This window comes from Panicum virgatum, chromosome 2K, assembly GCF_016808335.1.
Source record: "Panicum virgatum strain AP13 chromosome 2K, P.virgatum_v5, whole genome shotgun sequence".
In the NCBI taxonomy this organism is placed as follows: Eukaryota; Viridiplantae; Streptophyta; class Magnoliopsida; order Poales; family Poaceae; genus Panicum; species Panicum virgatum.
In genome coordinates this window covers 6,057,856-6,077,749 of record NC_053137.1, presented here as the reverse complement: position 1 = coordinate 6,077,749, position 19,894 = coordinate 6,057,856, and the positions used below count along the sequence as shown (strand labels likewise).

At 47.5% G+C, this 19,894-nt stretch overlaps 1 protein-coding gene and 1 long non-coding RNA gene across 7 annotated transcripts; one reads left to right on the top strand and one right to left on the bottom strand.

The window, feature by feature from the left end:
- Positions 1-222: 222 nt before the first annotated feature.
- Positions 223-6,747, top strand: LOC120663490. Of its 5 annotated transcripts, XR_005670524.1 has the most exons (9): positions 236-732; positions 858-1,240; positions 1,402-1,500; positions 1,601-1,653; positions 2,857-2,972; positions 3,132-3,213; positions 3,563-3,651; positions 3,905-4,017; positions 4,589-4,774. XR_005670524.1 is itself a non-coding variant. In XM_039942322.1 (8 exons), the coding sequence occupies exon 8, from the start codon at positions 5,204-5,206 to the stop codon at positions 5,795-5,797; it is 594 nt and encodes a 197-aa protein (XP_039798256.1). In that variant the 5' UTR covers positions 226-732; positions 858-1,500; positions 1,601-1,653; positions 2,857-2,972; positions 3,132-3,213; positions 3,563-3,651; positions 3,905-4,017; positions 4,589-5,203; the 3' UTR covers positions 5,798-6,744. The 5 variants fall into 5 exon arrangements, 2 of the variants coding, with proteins under 2 accessions (XP_039798265.1, XP_039798256.1); XM_039942322.1 differs by having other exon boundaries at positions 226-732; positions 858-1,500; positions 4,589-6,744; XR_005670525.1 differs by having other exon boundaries at positions 234-732; positions 858-1,500; positions 3,176-3,213.
- A 3,680-nt stretch (positions 6,748-10,427) lies between these two features.
- LOC120663482 lies at positions 10,428-13,337 on the bottom strand. Of its 2 annotated transcripts, XR_005670522.1 has the most exons (5): positions 13,295-13,337; positions 12,779-13,207; positions 12,436-12,488; positions 11,204-11,514; positions 10,428-10,833 (listed from the first exon to the last, which is right to left on the bottom strand). It is a non-coding gene; the product is annotated as an uncharacterized LOC120663482 (long non-coding RNA). The 2 variants fall into 2 exon arrangements; XR_005670520.1 differs by having other exon boundaries at positions 12,779-13,331.
- Between the last annotated feature and the right edge of the window lie 6,557 nt (positions 13,338-19,894).

Here is a 19,894-nt window from a genome sequence, read left to right as displayed (position 1 = left end):
TTTGGAACTGCTCACCCTTTGTTTAAGAACGACGGGATGTATTTGCTCATTTTCTTTGGATTTGCTTTGTGATATCATGAAGATTTTGCTCGTCTTCTTCCATTCTTTTCTGAATTTTCTATATTTTTTTGAGTTTTTTTTAATTTTCTATATTTCTATATGTCGAACGCGCACCGCTCCGCGCCCAACCAGCGTGGCCGCGATAATAAAATTTTGTAACAGCATCAGATGATGAATCTGCGGTTCACATTCACTTTACCCGCACAGTACTGTAGCAGTAAACTATCTTCCAGAGTTTTCATCTTCCTCCCCGTCGCCTCTCCGGTCTCCCCCTGCATCTGCGGTGCCCCCGGCGGTGGCGATGGCGGCGACCACGGCGGTAGCAGCGTGTCGAGGAAATCGGCACCTGTGGCGGCGCCCCATCCCTCCCTTTCGTTACCGCGTCCTCCAGCTCCTCCCCCTCGCCGCTCGACTCCACGCTGCCGTCCCTGAGGGCTTGCGGCCGCTGCTCTCCGAGCCGGCGACAGCGCCGCGACTGCCTTCCCAGGTTGCGGCCTCCGGCACTGGCGCAGGTGGTCTGCTTGGCACTGTAGCACGCGGAGTCGACCTCAGCCCCGCGGCCGGCAGCTGGCCCTGCGTCTAGCGGGCTCCGCCGATGCCGCTCAAGGTCTGCTCGGCGCCGCAGCACCAGCTCCACCCATGGGTGATGGCGTCGACAGCAGCAAGGCCAAGGTCATGTTCAAGATGTGGTTCCACGCCACGCACTCACGACATCGCCTCCTTCCCTCCCAGGCTTGAAGCAGAGGTTCGATTTTTTCCCATTTTTGACGAGTAACGGGGTGTGCTTCCCAATGCAGGTGCCGGACCTGGCCACCTGGGGTGGGAGGCGGTGGTGGTGGTGGTGACGCCGCAGGACGCAGGGTGGCCGACGGCGCGGTCGGAGCCCGCGGAGGTCGCCGGCGGCGCGTGCCGATGGGCGGCCCCCATCTTGGAGGACACCAAACTCCCTGCCGCTCGGCAAGGACAGGATCTTGGTTCCCAGTCCGGCGACGAGCGGTGGGAGGCGGCCATGGTAGGAGACTGCCGTGCAATCTTTGGAGAAGAAGGCGGAGTAGTAGAACCCCGTGCAGCTCGCCCAAGAGCGCGGCTCCTGCGGGTCACCCTCCCTTGCGTCGCCTCCTGCGCCGCCGCGGCTGGTGGTCCGCCATGAGCTCGGCATCTCCGCTGCCGCGAGCTCGAGGTAGCAGAGTAGATGTGGAGCAGCGGAGCAGTGCAAATTTCCTAGCTCCACGTTTCTATGTTCTTGATTATTTTCTTTTCCGCTTTTTTACTGGTCTCCCGCGGTATCCAATTCATGATGATTTTTCTACATATGATTTCATTTATCTCTTTGTTTTGCAGGTTCTACATTCTGCAGTTCAATTCGCTCTACAGAGGACTGCTACTTACATTAGGGATTTCACAAATCTGTCTTCATTCCTGTTAATTTTTCTCTGTTAGGTGAGTTGATTGCACATATTTAGCATTGTTAGTCCCGTCGGGTCATCCCATTGAGGCAGTGACTATTAACTCCTTTTCCATTCCCTCTCCAATTCGATAGTGCAGCGCAGTTAACTTCTGTGGAAGGAATCTTAAGGCTGCAATACTACGTAGGTAATCCCTTGGACATGTCTTCCATATTTCCTTTGTCTAAATTCGCAGTTTAGTTCATCTGTGTAATTCCTGTCAATCTTCAAGATTGGGCTTCTTCAATAGATCGATTTCTATGAGATTCTATGATTAGTATGATGTTTAGCTGAAATTTCTTTAGAGAATGCTGCTCCTTCCTTTTGTCTGTCAAATTTGAAGCTTGATTGAATGGTCATGGTGATAGATCAATAAGTGATCCATCAGGATAATACATACAAGGCTCAAATAATCAAATTGGATGTGATGAACTAATTTGAGGTAAAAAAATTGTTCCCTAGACAAGCTTTTTTTTTCAATATTTAATTGGAAAGCACAAATATTAGTTGTAATTCGATCTATTGAATTATCCTGATGGGATTTTTTTTGTCCTGATGGGATTTTTTTTTCAAGATTGGATTCTTCTCCTTTTATTTTTTCCCCTAAGCATGAGAATGGTATGTGTTACCAATATAAGTTGTAGTTCGGAAAGTTCTTTGAGTCGAGTATGTTATCAGATTGAAAGAGTAGTATTAATATGCAAAAATATCTATGCAGGACCAGTCCTTTCCTTTTGCTTTCCTTTTCAATGGTATAAGCAGTCCTGTTGCCGCAGGCTGATTTAGATGCTGGCCCATTTGTTCATCAATTTGACTGCTTCTTTTAGTTACTTTTCCACTATGTACAAACAAAAATCTATGTATGCTCTTTCTGTGTCGAACCCCAAAATCCCATCCAATCTTGGCCTCAACCCCAGAACACCCATAATGTGTAAGCTCTAGATCAGGTCAATGATGGTTAAGTGATTTGTTCAGTCTAAATTTTGTTTTACATAGCTTCTTCCAAATTCCGAGTATGATGCATTTTTTATCTATCTGCTTTGATTTCAGCTTTGGTACTTACATTTATTAACTCTGTCCTTACTTTCCATGGCCAGGGAGATATCATTTTCTGGTACTTATTTTTTGAGAGGTCCAGTTCAAATGTGTAGATTAACATGTTGCCTAATCTTTGCAATGTTTAAAATAAATTTGTAAAAGTTCAAGTGAACAAGCTCCTTCCAGAAACTCAAAACACGCAATATGAAACTTGGAGAGAATCTAACCATGGAGATAATTTTTTTAACTGGCTGGCATTTCTTTTATGTCCGTCACTTAGGAGTTGTTTGCTTACCAATTTCTAAACTTTCAGTTGACCTATAACCTATTTCCCAACAAAGATCCATCAATGGTCGCGAAGAACAAGCAGAACAATAAGACAACATTGACCAATGAAACAATGATGGCATTAGCAGGCTTTGATCAAAGGTATGATCACCTTTTGATAGCGTTAATAACCTTCTTTTAATACCAGTGGGGCGGTCTTTCCCCACCCGGCCGAGTTTTTTATAGCCTTCTTTTAATGCTTAATATGGATGCCATTTCTTTCCAAAGAGGTCACAAAGTTCTACAATAATTTGATTTCAGAGATGCACATAATGGAAATGATGTCTTTTCAAACATGTGATCAGGTAGCTCCTGGTTGGCTTCTCCATTTTATACATGTCTGGTAAGGTTCCTCTAACTTACCTTAAAAAAAAGCCCCCCGCAAGTCCTCATGAATTACCTTTTTTTTTGGGTCTACGAGGAACTCCACCTCAGACTTATACAACAAAGAGAATATAAATGGTTTCACATTAGGAAACATCAGCTCTATGAAGATAGTAAATTCTGCATATATGAGCCAAGGCCAAGCAGTCCCAAGCAACATATATCGTCCACCGAAAAACAACTATGCACTTATGTATTTGTTTTCTATTAATACTCACACTTTTACCTATCAGGCGTTGCCAAAAGCAATCTCATGTAAACAGTATTATTCATGGCCAATGATGTTCTCCCTTTCTTTGTTTTCAAAGAAGACGTGGCGGCAGTGGCGGACCTGCGTTTCCTGGGCTCACGGCTGCGTGAACATCAACTGGGGCCTGAAATAACTTGAACACACTAGGTATGCTGCTTACAACAGTGTTGGTATTCCCCATCCTCTTGGTGCTCTTGCTACAACACCTAAGGCCATGGAAACCACCTATGAAAATCCATGACCGCTGCAAACCATGCATCATCCAACATTCACAAGCAATATATCACTCATGTTGCTCCTTATCAACACACCGCATGGCACCACCACATCGTTATGCCTCATTTCTGTCCATTCCTAACCACTGACCATCACCTGACCAAGATCAACCGTTGCAATACAGTAACAGTACATCTACAAAATGATGGTCCAGTGACAAGATGTGATCCCAGTCTTTATTACAAAAGAAAAACAAGGCAAGATCATCCCCGGAGCGCCAACAAAAACTTAATACAAGTAAGCATCAGGCATATTCTCTTATTTATTTCAGGAATCAAGTTAGCATTAGTTTTTTTAATACTTTTTTTATACTAAGTAAGCATTAGTTTTTGTATACATCTACAAATTTATATGGCCCGCAAGTAATAAGAGCCGCGAAAGACACAAGAACTTCATGATCGATTTTTTATGGACCAATAAAATATTTAGCTGTAGAATCTCCCTACAGATATGTACTTCTGCATTTAAATTTCAATGCAAATTATAGATACTAGCTTTAGTACCATTATGTGTAAATGCACTCCTTTGGTTAAATTCCTATTTTGTACAAATAAATAATATCTTCCGTGATAAATGTTTCATTACAAACATATAAATTTGAAATTTAACTATATCGGAAAAAATAAGATAAAGGTGCCCGCAAAGTATTTTACATGAAGAATAATTGTACTACACCATATAGAGCAAAACCATGCGCTTAGAGCACTGAGCCAAATTGGGAAAAGGTTGCCAGCATCTGCTCCTGCCTTGATACCTTGCAATTAACACCAACTTATCACTAATTCGAATTAAATTGCAATGATTGCAGGTCAGGAGCGGGACAACCATTCCCCATTCCACGGAATTTACTTCAGCACTGCCTACGCTGGAAGATATAATAAGCAGTATTGCTTTTTGTATAAATAATTGTACTATTACATATGCCTAATAATATATGGACATACAACGCCAATGCTATGTCTATATGTATTAATGATGTCCAACTTTAACCTAATGATAGCTAGGCGCGCCAAGGCGCATGCAAAATACTCAGTGCTTAGCACACACAAACCTAAGCACAAAGAGTCGAGCCGGTCAGACAAAATGTCGTAGGTATTCGGCGGTGGTTTCGAGATTCGGACTCGTTTGGGACGCGGCAGCGGCGGCGGCGGCGGCCATCGGACTCCGACTCCAAACCGGAGCTGCAGCGGGAGTCGGAGTCGAAGGCGCCCACCTATTTCTGCGAGATGGCCGCCCGGGCATCCATCTCTCTTGGCATCCTTCGATCTCCGCTCGCAGCAGTCAAAGTTTGTGTTTTTCCATTTGGATTTTCGGATCGGATGGCTAGCAGGCGGCGCCCTCGGCTGGCGGATCTCCCGGCGAGCACAACACCAAGCGTCTTCGCGCCGCCGGCGCCGCGGCCTCCTCCTCGCCCTGGCCGTCGATGGGTAGCAGGCGGCGCCCTCGGCCGGCGGAGGCAGTCGGCTCGCCAGCCGCGCCTCCCGGCGAGCTCAGCACCAAGCGTCATCGCGCCGCCGGCGCCGCGGCCTCCTCGCCCTGGCCGTCGATGCCCGAGGACCTGGTGTCGCGCGTCGCGGAGCTCGTGCTCGCCGGCGACCTGCTCGACTATGTCCGCTTCTGCGCCGTGTGCCGCCACTGGCGCTCCTGCACGGCGGATCCGCGCGGCCACGGCATGTCGGACCCCCGCTTCCACCCGCGGTGGTGGACGATGCTCCTCGAGGGCCACGGCCTGCACCCGGGCCACGCCAGGCTCCGCGGCCGCGGCCGCTTCTTCAACCGCGGCAAGGGCGCCTTCGTGGCCGTCCGCCTCCCGCTGCTCGCCGACCACTGCGTCTTTGACTCCCCCGAGGGCCTCCTCCTCCTACAGCGCGACGCGGACGCCGCCGTCCGCCTCCTCCACCCCTTCACCGGTGACCTCTGCGAGCTCCCGCCGCTGACGTCCCTCATCCCGCAGCTCGACCGCCTCACGGGCCACCGGCCGCGCCTCGACGCCGACGACGAGCACATGGTGCAGTAATTTGGCAGGGTCTCCGCCCAGCACGGTCACGGTCGTGCAGACGCACGAGCACATCTGCCAATTCGCCCACGCGTCCCCCGGCGACCGGAGGTGGGAGCTCACGGCCTGGAGCACGGACCGCGTGGCCAGGACGCTGTGGTTCCATGGCAGCCTGTAGCATCTTGCGCCTGGAACCTCCACCGCCGCTTGAGGTTGAGGACGATGGCTCATCATCCTCTTCTTCACTCCAACCACCACAGGTGATCGCCACGGTTCCATCCAAGCTGATGATCCTGCCGCAGCTTGTGGAATGTGACTCGGAGATCTTGGTGGTCGGCAGCATCGACATGTCCCGTTCGCGCCTTGTGGTTGTCAGGCTTGCCGACCTCCTGCTAGGAGAGCCAGCCGCTGCTCCATTGATGACGAGCATCGGCGACAACTGCCTCTTCTTTGGCATGTGCAGCCTGGCCGTCTCCTCCAAGGGTCTGCCTTCCGTCTCCGGGAACTCCATCGTTCTCTGCGACAGCATAGAAGGGGATCGCCTGATGCAGTACAGCCTCAGCAATGGCGCCTTGTCGCCGGCGTGCGACGGAGACATTGTCGAGAGCCCCCCGCCCAGCCCGCACAGCATTGTCCACCACCTCGTCACCTGCTGCTACCGCTATTTCTGGAACAAAGGGCTGATTTACTGCTCCAGAACGAAGCCTACATGGGGGAAGAAACGAAAGTGGCGGTTGGGGGCTTGAGCCCTCGAGGATCGTAGTCGTAGGTGCCACTGGCTGATTCAGTTGCTTCAAGCAATAGCTGATTTACTGATTCTATTGTGGAATTGGGGAAGTTGCCATGTTACTTCAGTTTAGCTCTGATGTATTGCATGTTTATAAACTAGTTTTTGTCATACCTGTTAAACACGGTGTCCACTGAGCTTCAGTTTTTCTGTTTTTACCAATAAAAAAAGGTTGGGGGCTCCTCTTGCATCTATTGTGCTTGTGCCCAGTACAATGTTATGTGTTACCCTATGACCCTATCTTGCATTTTGTTGTTTTTCAGTCTTTCAGCTTTTTTAACAATACTGACAGGAGGTCTCTGGCAAATAACAGTAACTGACTTGTTTCCTCAGCGATTGTGATTGTTCTTCATTTTGTTTGCTAGTGGCTCTTTTAGATTACAAGTGATTTGCTGGTTGTTTAGACCTTTATGTCTATCAGAATTCATAATGTGCGCTGAGTAATGCTGTTGATCCCTGCATGTTTCGGTTGGTGGTGATGTGCTAATTGTCCCTTTTGTAATTTATGTTGTGGAATACTTTGTTCTGTTGATATTCTAATGTTAATGGAGTCAAAATGTCTCGCTGTAACAGCAGCTTTGCTGATGTTCAATTGTCATTAGAGAAAAATTCCCGTTTCTCTCTGATTCGTGGTTTTTTTTTTCTGAAATACAGTACAGACACGGGTGCTCACGTATGGATGCAGACTAGGAAAAACAAAATATTTTGTATACACTGTGCATGATCTTGCAAAATTCAAAATTTCGAAACCATCCCATCCAATTAGAATCTTACATGCATAGAGTATTAAATCTAAACGAAATAAAAAACTAATTGCGTAGTTTGTTTGTAAATTACAAGACGAATGTAATGAGCCTAATTAGGCCATGATTAGACACTAAATTGCTACAATAAACATGTGCTAATGACGAATTACTTAGGCTCATTAAATCCGTCTCGTTATTTACATACGAGTTTTGTAATTAGTCTATACTTAATACTTTAAATATAAAAAGATTTTCTTTCAAAAACTTTACAGCATGCATCTAAACGAGGCCTAATCAAAGTGGCATCCCCTCTTTCCCCTTCTCAATCAGACCAAATGATTACTGCCTGAGCACTAAGGGAGGCAGCTGGACCAAGCAATTCCATTCCACCACCCCTATACAATCTGCCAACTTGACACCAAGCAATGCCTTCTCCTCCGAAGGAAAGAATGGGCGAAAGGAAAAAAAAGTGATGAAAACTTTTCGGGTCCGAAGAACAAACCAAAGGTTCCTAGTGGCTCCAGCTTCTTTCCCTGGTTTGTTTAAAGCAGCGACGCGGTTCCACCAGCAGGAACCTTGCCTCTGCTTTGATGTATGCTTCCGGTGCCCCCCCTCTCTCCCAGGCGGCACGGGGGCGACACCCGCGCCACCGTACACTCGTCTCCACCTACCGCCTCCGGTGGACGCCGCCGCCGCCGGTGACCATTTGGGCGGCGGCGGTGGTGCTCGAACTGAGCCGAAGTCGGCTCAGCTCGCCCTCCTTTCTTTCTTCCCCCGTCTTCCCCTTCCTAGCCTATTGTCCTCGCCGCTACTTCGCCGCCGCCGGCCACCGGGGCTGGATCCGGCATTCTTCTCGCCGGATCCGTGGACCCTCCGGGCGGATCTGCCGCCACCCGCCGGTCGTGGCGTTCATGCCCACTCGGGCGCTCTGGGCTGCCGGCGGCCCTCTCCGGTGCTAGCGGAGCGCGTCCTCCCCAATGGCTAGGGGCCACAGCTTCCACCGCTCGCAGTGAGGCGTTGTGCCCTCCGCGGCCGGGGGGCCTGTGGCTACGCCGCCGCCGCCACTGGGGGCTGTGGCCCGTGGCCGTCTGCCACGTTATGCTGTGCGCCGGCAGCTTGGGTGGGCGTGGTGCCCTCGGTGGCTGGGGGGCTTGTGACCATGCCACCGCTGCCGCTTCTGGTGCTGGTGGTCGTGTCCGCGGCCACTCAGCCTGTGGGGCAGTTCTTCAGCGCCTCGGTGACCAGGACCTGTGATCGTGTCGGCCTTTGGCTTTGGGTTGGGAACAGGGGGAGGCGAAAGCCTTGGTCTGCCTATGGACCAATGACGGCGACGCCCTCGAGCACCATTTACCTTCTTGAAGGCGTCATTCTTTCCCCTCTGTTCCCTTATCTCCGGTGAGTTTTCTGGGTGAAAACCTTGACCATATTGGTCGGACGATGACGACGCTTGTGGCGTCGCTCCCTTCCTGGAGGCATCGTTTTGGAAGCTTCACTGGTGGTGGTCACCGGCTCTTCTCAGAGAGTTGCTGCTTCTGGATCTGCCTTCGTGCTGCTTTGTCTGCATCGTTCGGGGTGCTTTGGTCGTCGTCCGGTGGATGCTTTGCCGCTGTTCTGCTCTGGCGGATGCTTTGCTGCTGGCGTCGTGTTGGTTGGAGTTCACTTTAGGCGGATGCTTTACCGCCATAGTTGGTCGATCAGGTGGATGCTTTGCCACCTTAGTTGTGCCGTAGACCTTTGCGCCCTTGATATTGTAGTTTTTCTTAGCAGATTCAATCATTTGGTCATGGTTTGGTTGGTAGGTTCAGGTGGCTCCTCTATGCTATTCTTGCTGTTTTTATTTGTTGTTTCTAGGATCCTCTGTCACTTATTTGTTAGTGCTCTATTTTTATTTTAATAGTCTATGTCTATTAAAATTTGTAACGATCGAATTGTTTTATTCTTAATAAAATACGTGCTAGCACGCGCTCACAGGCACGTTCGCCGAAAAAAATGGATGCTTCCGCTAGCTTTGCCAGTTTGAACAGCATAAATGCGCCGGCCGTCGCCGTCGCGGACGCTGTGGGGACCAGCCCCAGATTCCTTTGAGGCTCCCGTGCCCCGTCCCTTCTGGACGTTTCAATTCAGTCCATGGACACGGCCTCGTCAATGACCTGTATCATGGAAAAAGGGGGACGTCTTCCCATGGCAGCATTGTAAATTTTGGATCATCTCGAGTAAATTTGTCCATGTCACATGGGATATTTGGACACTAATATGAGTGCTAAATGTAGACTACTAATTATAAAATTAATTGCACAGATAAAAGCTAACTTGTGAGAGGAATCCATTAAACCTAATTTGTTTATAATTTGACCATGTTATACTACAGTAAACATATGCTAATGATGAATTAATTAGTTTTAATGAATTTTTCTGGTGAATTAACTTTCATTTATGCAATTAGTTTTGTAATTAGGCTATATTTAATACTTTTAATTGATATCTAAACATCTAATTTAATGGAACTAAAGGTTAGATACCCGAATATCAAGCAGACCCTAAAAACTGGTTTAGAAAAAAAAGAGGCTTCATGTAAAACCATTTTCAGTGATTGTCACCTCCCTGTTTGTGTTTGGATGGCAGGAATTTCAGATAAACGAGTGGGAATCTAATGTTATCTTATCTTATCTTATAACACGAAACCTGGGTCCAAAAGCTGATCGGGGAGCGTGGCCACGTCGCCCACTTTTCCAGCCGCCGGATTGTGTGCGTGAATGGTTTAGATCCTGCGAGTCTCGATCATTTTGCAAAAATGCTTGCACTGCCTGATGTTCTTATTATTCACTCTTTTTCCTTAGTTTATTTATGCACATCATAGGCCCTCTTCATACTATAATCATATATTTAGATTAACACTATATAGATGTTTAGCTTAATTACTTCGAGCAGTAGCACTCGGCATATACGTACTCAGGTAATTTTCTTTTTATTATCTTACTGTGGGCCCCACAATGCTCGCAATTAAGCTATACACGTACGTGCAAGAAGACTGATATCCACACCTTCATTGTGGGGCCCACAGTAAGACAAATCTGCTCCAAAAAATTCTCTACCCAACAATACAAGTAAATGGATGCCGTCCAGCATGAACGTTTTAACGATTCCTAGGCCACCTCCACATTATGGCCGACCAGTTTACAATATTTAATTAAGCAACATATACATGCATTATTATGATAGCTATGATAATAAAAATTTAGCAATGCTCGCCAAATTAAGCACGTTGAAGACATGTTGAACTTCTCGCTTAGCTTACCTAAAACCTATGAAGCTCAAGTGTTAATTTAGCTTACGTTATATCTCTTACAGATACTTAATAACTCGTAAAATATAGGGTATTACACGCCCTCTGCCTCAGCGTCGCCTGTGCCGGGGGCGGCGTGGAGCGGCTTGGCAATGGCGCTGACGAGGTAGGACGGCGCGTGGTCGCCGGCCATGATAACAACGACCTTCGGTTGAGCGGCGTGAGCATGCGCGATAGGCCCCTGGGCATCATACCAAATAACCACGTGAAATTATCTGTATACCCTTTCTTAATTACGAAAAAACAATTAAATTGGATTTGGTCCCAATTTGGGTACCTCTTGGTAATTTTTTTAGGCACCTATATATATGTATTTTCTATCTTTGGACCGTCCGATTGCTTTGAATGGACGGCTCTCATATTTTTGCAACCATTGTAAAAAAAAGTTTCTAAAACAATAATTCCTAGTTTGGCCCCACCCACTAGAACAATGTCTGACGACTATCTATGTACTGACAAAGACTGCCCAAAATCATGTGAAGAAAACAGACTGCTCAAAATTGTTGAATTGAAAAAAAGGGTAGAGAGCAAAAGGATTATCTGGAAGAGACCATGAGGTTGATTCGGCTGCTGATGATCTCGTCTTGTGCCAGCCGAAACACAGAGTCCACATCTGCTCCCGTGAACATTTGGCGGAGCTGGCTTCTGCTGTACTGGCCGCAGAAACAAACGAGCATGTATGCACGGAAGAGAGTTTCTTCCAGGCCCTCCATTGCCTGCGCATCGAGCAACCCCCCTACTAGCTGACCGCCGCCGGCGATTCGGGCTTGCCGCGCGAGTTGCTGGCACTGATTTCTGTTGTGGCGTGCGGTGCCTGCGCTTTGCTCAATCATCGACACCAGGTCCCCCACATGTTCATGTTCTACATTCATCAGATCAAACCACTTAATCATGAATAATTGGAGTTTCTGCAGGATCTCCGAATGGAACTTTAATCATGAAATAGTGTTTTAATATTTTGCTAAACCTAACGGAGTGATGCTAAAAAAATATATCTTTTGACAGTATTTTACTTGTAACATTTCAAACTGGCATGATGGTAAAACAACTAATTAGTACTCTTTGCGTAACAAAATCGCATCATTTGGGACATTCGCGCGGATGCCAGCATAACCTCTTTAACTATATTATTAGCGTAGAATGGATGAAAATATAATTAGTGAAGTTGTAACACATGGAACTACTTTTGAAGGCTATTCTAGCTGCACCATATTCAGAAACCGAGTAAAAATGTTCATAAAAATTATATTGATTGCCAAAGTTAAAATATAGGCAAAATTTGGCGGGAGACATCAAACTTTCTTCAAATTGGTCAGTACACAATGCATCGTTCTTTAGCTCCGCTAGTTCATGAGCTACTTTCTTAAAAAAAAATCAGTTCATCAGCTACTCTTTTACACCATCTTCTAATGTTGCTACTGCATCAGGTCTTGTACCCACTCAGGACTCAGCTGGGTGCAATTGCATCAAATTGCTTAACAGTGGCAACCTTTGGGTTGTCTATATATGTGACTCACTTATGGGCCCAAGGTCACTCAAGGCAAAAAAAAAAAAAAGGTGGTGCAAAGTGTGAATTCTTGAGCTAAAACATAGTGCAAGGTGCAACAAATTGGAATCATTGCAAAGCGACCTATTGGCAGTCGTTCCATCTCATGTGTGGGCGATTCGGTAACTTCTTCAATAGATAAGTGAGGCCCGCAAGTTTTCAGTACAAGCTCTAAGTGAGGTCATCCCAAAATAAACTATATGCATGCAGCTAATGAAAAGACAAAGTTTGAACGACCTTAATGCTGGTGCCGGATCATTTGTCACGCTGTCTTGAACCTCCTGAGTACCCTGTTAGCTGAGAAATAATTAAGACGTTCACATGAAAAAGGAAAATGTGTACTGCTAGTTCTTGCAAAAGGAAAACAGGCCAATGCTAACCTTGGTGAAAAGGAGTCAATGAGAACAGAGTATAAACCTGTTCACTTCAGTGTACTACATTTCATTGTCTAACTAAATATGTGAAGCGAATTTTTGACGGTTTCAAATTAACATAACAAATACTAGCCACAGCCAGCAGAATAGAGCGTGTAGTGAAATCCGATGGAGAATTGATAGTAGAGATGCAGAAGAGAAGATACCCAGGCTCTGAGGGAGGCGACGGCAGTGATCATGGGGATGAGGATGATGTAGCCGTCGATCTCGTCTTGGGCCTGCCGGAGCATCGAGGCCATGTCGGCGCTCTTCCACAGCTGGTAGATCTGGCTCGTGTTCCGCTGCTGCTGGCCGCAGGACCAGACGAGCATGTACGCGCAGAACAGCGCCCTGCGCAGCTCGTCCAGCGGCCGCCGCGTCGACCGGTGCCGCCTCAGCTCCGGGATCTGCAGCTCCCTGAGCAGGTCGCCGACGACCTCGACTTTGTTCGCGAGCAGCTAGCACAGATCCTTGTTGCGGCTCGCCGCGCGCGCCGTCGTGGCGATCATCGACGCTATCCCGAACCCGTCGACGCCGGCCACCTGCATCACGCTCGCCGCCTGCCCCAGCATGCTCCACAGCGACGCCATGCAGTTCTGATTACAATCACAGAGGAAACAGCACAACCCCGACTGATTACGATGATGGCCGTGACAGAAACTTTGGTGGCATCGCAGACTCACCTTGCAGCAGATATCTCGCTTTTCTAGTACTTTTACAAATCAGGGTGTGTTTAGATCCGCCAAAATCTGGTAGAAAATATCACAAGTACACTGTAGCATTTTTCGTTTGTTTGTGGTAAATATTGCCCTATTATAGGCTAACTAGGCTCAATAAATTTGTCTCGCAACGTACATCAAAACTATGCAATTAGTTTTTTATTTACTATTCCATGCATGGATCATTTACTATATTTAATGTTTCGATATGATTTCGATGTAATGGAAAATTTGAAAAGTTTGGGGGAAGTGAACGCAGCCTCGGAGATGTCAGTACGCGATAAGATGTTAGTGACAGAGGTCAGCAGCAGAGTCTGGGGGTCAGATGTTCTCTGGTTGTTCTAGCCATCATCTGTGATGCCACCAAATTGAAGTACAAAACGCGTCCGACTGGCAGTAAGCTGCAAGCAAACTTCGCTTCCCTAATGACGCGTGTTAATTTGATGCCATGGAGATCTTTTATTATCCGATTCGAAGTTTAACAACAAATGAGGAACAATTAGAATAAAAAAATCGCCGTACGTTCACACTTGTCCACGTCTGTCGAGCAAAATTCGCCCAGTAGGCACATTCTGACACTCCTCGTGACATTTCTTTTTTTTATTTGAGAAAGTATATGAGCTATTTAAATGGCCCTTTTGGGAAGTGGCAGAGCTCGAATAAAAATTTAGGTGGAGCACAGCGTCACCGCTCCATCGCTCACCACCTCGCCGGAAGGCAGGAAGACAGGATCTTAGTGGTGCGACTCAGGCAGTAGGTGGGGCAGCTGCCCCAACCTACCACATGGGGAGCTCTGCCACTGATTTTGGATATTGTTCAGTGAGGTAATAGAAGCATACAACAATTTTTAAAAACCGACGACAAAAGATAGAAGTCCCTTGAATTTGAATTTTGTTATTATTGAAATCCTCACAAAAAAAGAGAAATTTGTTATTAGAAGGAAAAGAGGAGAATACAAATAGCCTTTTGGGCCATAGAACATTACGAAATATAAGAGGCAACGGTGGCCTAATCGAGCTGGCACTGCCGAAGCAGACTTATCATCAAGAGGTGAGTCCAGCGCGGCGTACTTGACGCCGGTGGGCCCTCGACGTGCCCCCCGTGCGTTACGGGTGCTTGGAGGAATAGAGTGGGGGAGGGCCGGAGGGGAGAACAGACCAGGTTTCAACCCAATCCTTTGTCTAGGGGTATTTTGGTCTTTTTCTAAAAGAAAAAATTTATTTTTTGCCATCCAACTATTGTCCGAGTTTGATTTTGGTCATCCAACTCCCAAACCGGGTATCCTTGACCATCCAACTCTCAAAACCGGTCAGATTTGGCCATCCTAGTGGTTTTGAGTGCGGTTTTCCTGATGTCGACGCCACATGGCGGTGGGACCCACCTGTCAGCCCTCCTCGCTGCCTGCCCTGCCTGCACCGCTCGAGCTCCGCCACGGGCCAACACCGCCGGCCTGGCGAGCTGGAGAGGCGCGCGGGGGAGGGCGGTGGTCGGCGCAGGGTGAGACGAGAGGGAGAGGAGAGAGGAAAGAAAAAAGAGGGAAGGGGGAGAGGAGGGCTCACAGAGGGGTTCCACCGTCACGTGGCGTCCACATCAGCAAAACCACACCCAAAATCACCAGGATGGCCAAATCTGACTAGTTTTGAGAGTTGGATGGTCAAGGATACCCGGTTTTGAAGTTGGATGGCCAAAATCGAACTCGGACAATAGTTGGATGGTTAAAATTGGACTTTTTCCTTTTCTAAATAATCTGACCTGTTTACTTAGGAAGTTCACTGCACAAAGAAGCTAACGGATGAGCCAAATAATGGAAGAAAGAAAGTTAAGATGTCATGTAGGGAACTTCTAGAACTTCTAGAGAGAAAAAAACGAGCCAAGGAAAGAAGAGATAATTACTTTAAAAGGGCCGAGAGAAACGTGGGTGTGCCATTTTCTACCGACATTGTGAATTAGTTTCTTGGCATAAGAAAACAAAGAGAAAATATTGATGATGGGTCAAAACATTTTAATTTTTGGTGATTCATCGTCATCGCACCAACTGCATTTTTTTGTCAAATCGCCATCCTCTGCTTGCAAGTTGTAGGCCATGCAAGGAGAAAATATGTCGCCTGAATTTGGGGGCCAAAGCTATTCATCACGTGTGTGGAATCCGACCTATCGCGAAGGGCGCAATCGCTCCTGTTCATCTTCTCCATTGATGTTAGCAGTGGTCGGAGCCAGGGGAGATGGAGGGGCGGAGCGGCCCCCAGCCAAGTCACCGGCAGCAGGGGTGGTGGAGGGCGGCGGCGGACCCTAGAGTTCAGGTTGCTGGGGCTTCCATGACCGGCAGCCCTAGAGGCGGGGGCACCGGCGGCGGCCCGACGGTGGTGGCGGGTTGGCCCACGAAGAGCGAGGCGTTGCGGGAACGCCACCGTTTGGGCCGGGTAGGACCCACGGTGGGTGCTAGCCGGCGGCGGAGCGAGGAGAAGACAGCGCGACCACGAGAAAGATTAGCATGACGGTGATGGAGGATGGCAGCGGAATCGCCGAAGCCGGGGAGGTGGGAGAAGGCGAGGAGCGGACGGCGGACTGGAGGAAGAAGGCGGAGGAAGCGCAGTTGCGATTGAATGAGTTCCAATGATCGCGATCTGCAATGAATAGATGCCCTCGGATTTGGTTCACCATGGTTTTGTCCGAGGAGAAAGCAATTATGACCGAGATGAATAGGAAACGAGTTAGCGAAAACAAATTCATCTGCAGACCCTATTTAGTTGGTGAAAAGTTGTTGGTTTTGGTACTGTAGTACATTTCGTTGTTATTTGATAAATAATATCTAATTATGAACTAATTAGGCTTAAAAGATTCATCTCGTGCTAATCAATTAGACTGTATAAATGCTCCATACATATGTCCGAACATTCGATGTGACGGACACTGTAGAATTTTTTTTATATCTGAACAGGGCCTTTATAGTGATCGGAAGTGTACACGTGATCATTGTAGTTCTGCATGGTTCTACTCGCCAACTGCGAGCTTTAATTTCAGAGCTACACGCCTACACCCAATGAAGAAACATGGTGTGGGGTTTGATATCAGGAGTTTTTTTCTGCCAATTTAAAGAGGAAAATCTTGGGTTGGAGATGGGAGGAAGAAGAACGACTGAGGTTTGTTGGATGCAAATCCAACGGTCCATCTTCATCGACTGTGGAAAAGAGAAAATTTACCAACTTGAGAAAATTACCTCCTCCCAAATAATTCTATGCATGCCATAGAAACATGCACGCTGTCTTTTTGGAGAGGCCGGTGACGAGACCAGACTGGGACGAAAATTTGACGTGTTACCAAACGCATGAAAACAGTACTTATGCATGGGCGTTGTCATTTGTCAAGTCATGCATGTGTGATGTGTCGTGAAATTCTTGTTCTGCACAGCAGCAGTTGATGCACTGTTGCAGTACAGTGATGGTCGGGAGAATTAGTTTTCCTTTCTCGAACAATTTGGCCTTGTTTAGTATTTTTGGGTTCAGCAACTGTAGCACTTTCGTTATTATTTGGTAATTGATATCCAATCATGGACTAATTAGGCTTAAAAGATTCGTCTCGTCATTTACAGTTAAACTGTATAACTAGTTATTTTTTTTCAACTGCATTTAATACTCCATGCATATGTTTAAAGATTCGATGTGATGAGTTCAGTTAAAACTTTTGTTTGGCGCGCAGCTGCTATCATATAGCTAGTACTTTCTAGCTGACTCTAGGAAACTGTCAGGTGATTTCTCAAGTTTTCGACGACCTAGCTACTCTCTAGTTCTAAGAGAATGGTACGTCCAACTTATTATAACCCTCCTAAATGTTCAAATATTGCATAGGTTAAAATGAAATGCCCAAATGGTAAGTTAGTCTCAATCACTGATCATAATTCTCTTATTTGGCCATCACACATACTCCTATATAGCTATCATAGCTACTTTCTAGCTGACTCTAGGCAACTGTCAGGTGATTTGTGATGTTTTTTGCTAGTCCTTACATTTTTTTCTGAAAAGAAAGTCCCTAGCTTGGAATTTTACTTTTTTACCAACGCCAGCATCCGACGATCCCTCGCCGACGATGACCTCCTACATTATCCCAAAGCTAGTAGGGAGATAGAGTGAGGAAGAAAAACAAAAAAGATCACCGGCGCATCGCCGGAAACTGACGCGTGACCGGCCGGCCGGCGCCCGATCAGCGGATCGTGCACGGTTGCATCCATGCTACGATGTCCGGCCGAGGATGCACAGACACACAATGGTGCACGAGTCACGCATGTCACCGGTCAGCTGGCACCCTTCGTGATCCGGCGAATCCTGGCCGTCCCTTCAACTCACTCGCATGGCAACAAACAGGGAGCGATGCAATGGATGGGACCATGGACGGATCGGATCGGTGGTGTCATGTGGCAGATCATGTGATGATGAGCCAGACGCGCTACCAACCAAGCGGACAGCAAAAGGTCAGCAATGGTGTCAGCTCCGGTGGATCGACGGCCGGCCGGCCGGTGGCACGACGTGAGGTTTCCTCCGGCCGGCAACCGGCAGCCCGGCAGGGCACGAGGGAGAGGGGAACCTTTTGTTTCTTCTGAACAGAGTTCGTGCCCAACTGTCCATGGTGAACTAGATCTCAGGAACAATTCGGCTGGATCTGGAGGATTCTTGTGACGATCTTCCTTTTTTTTCATTTTTGGTAAGGAGAACAGTCGTTTGGCTACTAAACATGTTGTACAATCAGTGGTACCCTAAACGTCTAAACGAACTAAACGATAAACTACCGTTTAGCTATTTATTCAGGCTAAATGACTATTTTAAACAGAATAAACGGTGATTAAACGGGACAAATAGCTGATTAAACGGAGATGGTAAGCCACTAGGTAACGTGTACATGCAGGCTAAACGGTTGTGTACGCGAACAACATGTACAATGCATAATCAGGATTAACTAAATTGCGGAAACTCAGGTTGAAAACTGTTGTGTTTTTCATTTTAGATTGGAACAACGAGAATAGTGTGTCTTGCCTAGAGCTGGGACTTGGGTTGTGCCGTGCCGGCCCGGCCCGGCCCTCTCGTGCCTCGTGCCATGTCGTGTCTAGATTTTTAGGCACGATCGGCACATCGTGCCATGCCGTGTTGGCACGAACAGTCTATTATCAAGCCCAAGCACGACCCATGGCACGCCGGTGCTAGCCCAAGCACGGCCCTCCGAATACTTGCAATTTAATTTATATGCATCGATATAGAAATATTACTATTGTAATTAGAAAGCACATAAATTATCGATGGTATGAAAATTACATGATTTTCTTGAATGAATAATATTTTTTTCATGATTGTTGTTTTTTTTGAAACGTAAACCTTGCTGCTTTATTCAAGAACCCGCGGCTCAGCCAGATCGCGAGCCACAATAATGTTTACACTTTCAGGGAGGGGATCCATCCAAACAATTGGATGTTCTGGGTCCCGACACCGGCCAAGCTTGGCCAATTCATGAGCAGCAAAGTTACAAGAAGGGAAAATTGGCTCTATAGCATTGAAAGGTCACAAGAATTGGAAAATACCATCAAAAGAGTTATGTCACGTAAAATACCATTCAAAGATACAAACGGTTAACCGAAAGTAGCATTCCATCACATTCCGTCACATTCGGAGCTAACGGCGTCCATCTCCACCCGCTGGAGGCCAGGGCGTACGTACGCTCCTTCTTCCTCCACCATCGCTCGTGAATAAGAAGAGCCGGCGACATGGCGAGCAGAGCAGCGGTGGTGCTGCTAGTGCCTCTGTGCGCGACCGTGCTATCGCGGTCCAGGATCGGCGCCGCCGTGCAGCCACAACCATGCGGTGGCGGTGACCTCGCCGCACTGCGCAGGTTCTCGGCGGGCCTCGACGCCGCGGTTGACGGCTGGCGGCTGGCCGACCGCCGCCAAGGCGCCAACGCGTCCAACAACGCGTGCTGCGGCTGGCCCAGGGTGACGTGCGGCGAGGCTGAGGAGGGCGCGGCGGCAGTCATCGTCTATGCAGCACGGATATGGATACATGTATCGGTATCGGACCGATACGGATATGGGGATACGTCATTTTGTCAAAAAACCCGATACACGGATACGTTTTAGTAATTTTTTATAAAATAAATATTAATGCATATTAATGGTAGGAAAAGAAAAAAAAGAAACTAAGAAAGTCCAGCCTAAGAAACCATCAAACATTTCATATAACCTTCTCTTTCTCTGAATCGGTCGATCGGAAGCAGATCATCTGCTCTCTCTCTCTGCGATACGTTCCACGGAGTATCCGATACGTACCCAAATAAGTATCCGATTTATGTTTCATTTATTTTTTTACAGATACTTCTCCGATACGTATATGTCGCGTATCCACCGCGTATCGATATGTGATACGTATCGGATACGTAATTCGCACCTCCTCTGGAGTATCTGGCAACGTAGGTCGTCGCCATCGTCAGGCTCGCGCTGCCCAACCGGACGCTGCGGGGCAGCTGGCCGCGTCGCTCGCCGGCCTCGCGGGGCTCCGGGTGCTTAATCTATAATCAGTTAATCTCTCC

What these genes read in the sequence shown, in the direction of transcription:
- LOC120663490 (XM_039942331.1), top strand. Translation starts at nt 5,204, where the DNA reads ATGGGTAGCAGGCGGCGCCCTCGGCCGGCGGAGGCAGTCGGCTCGCCA.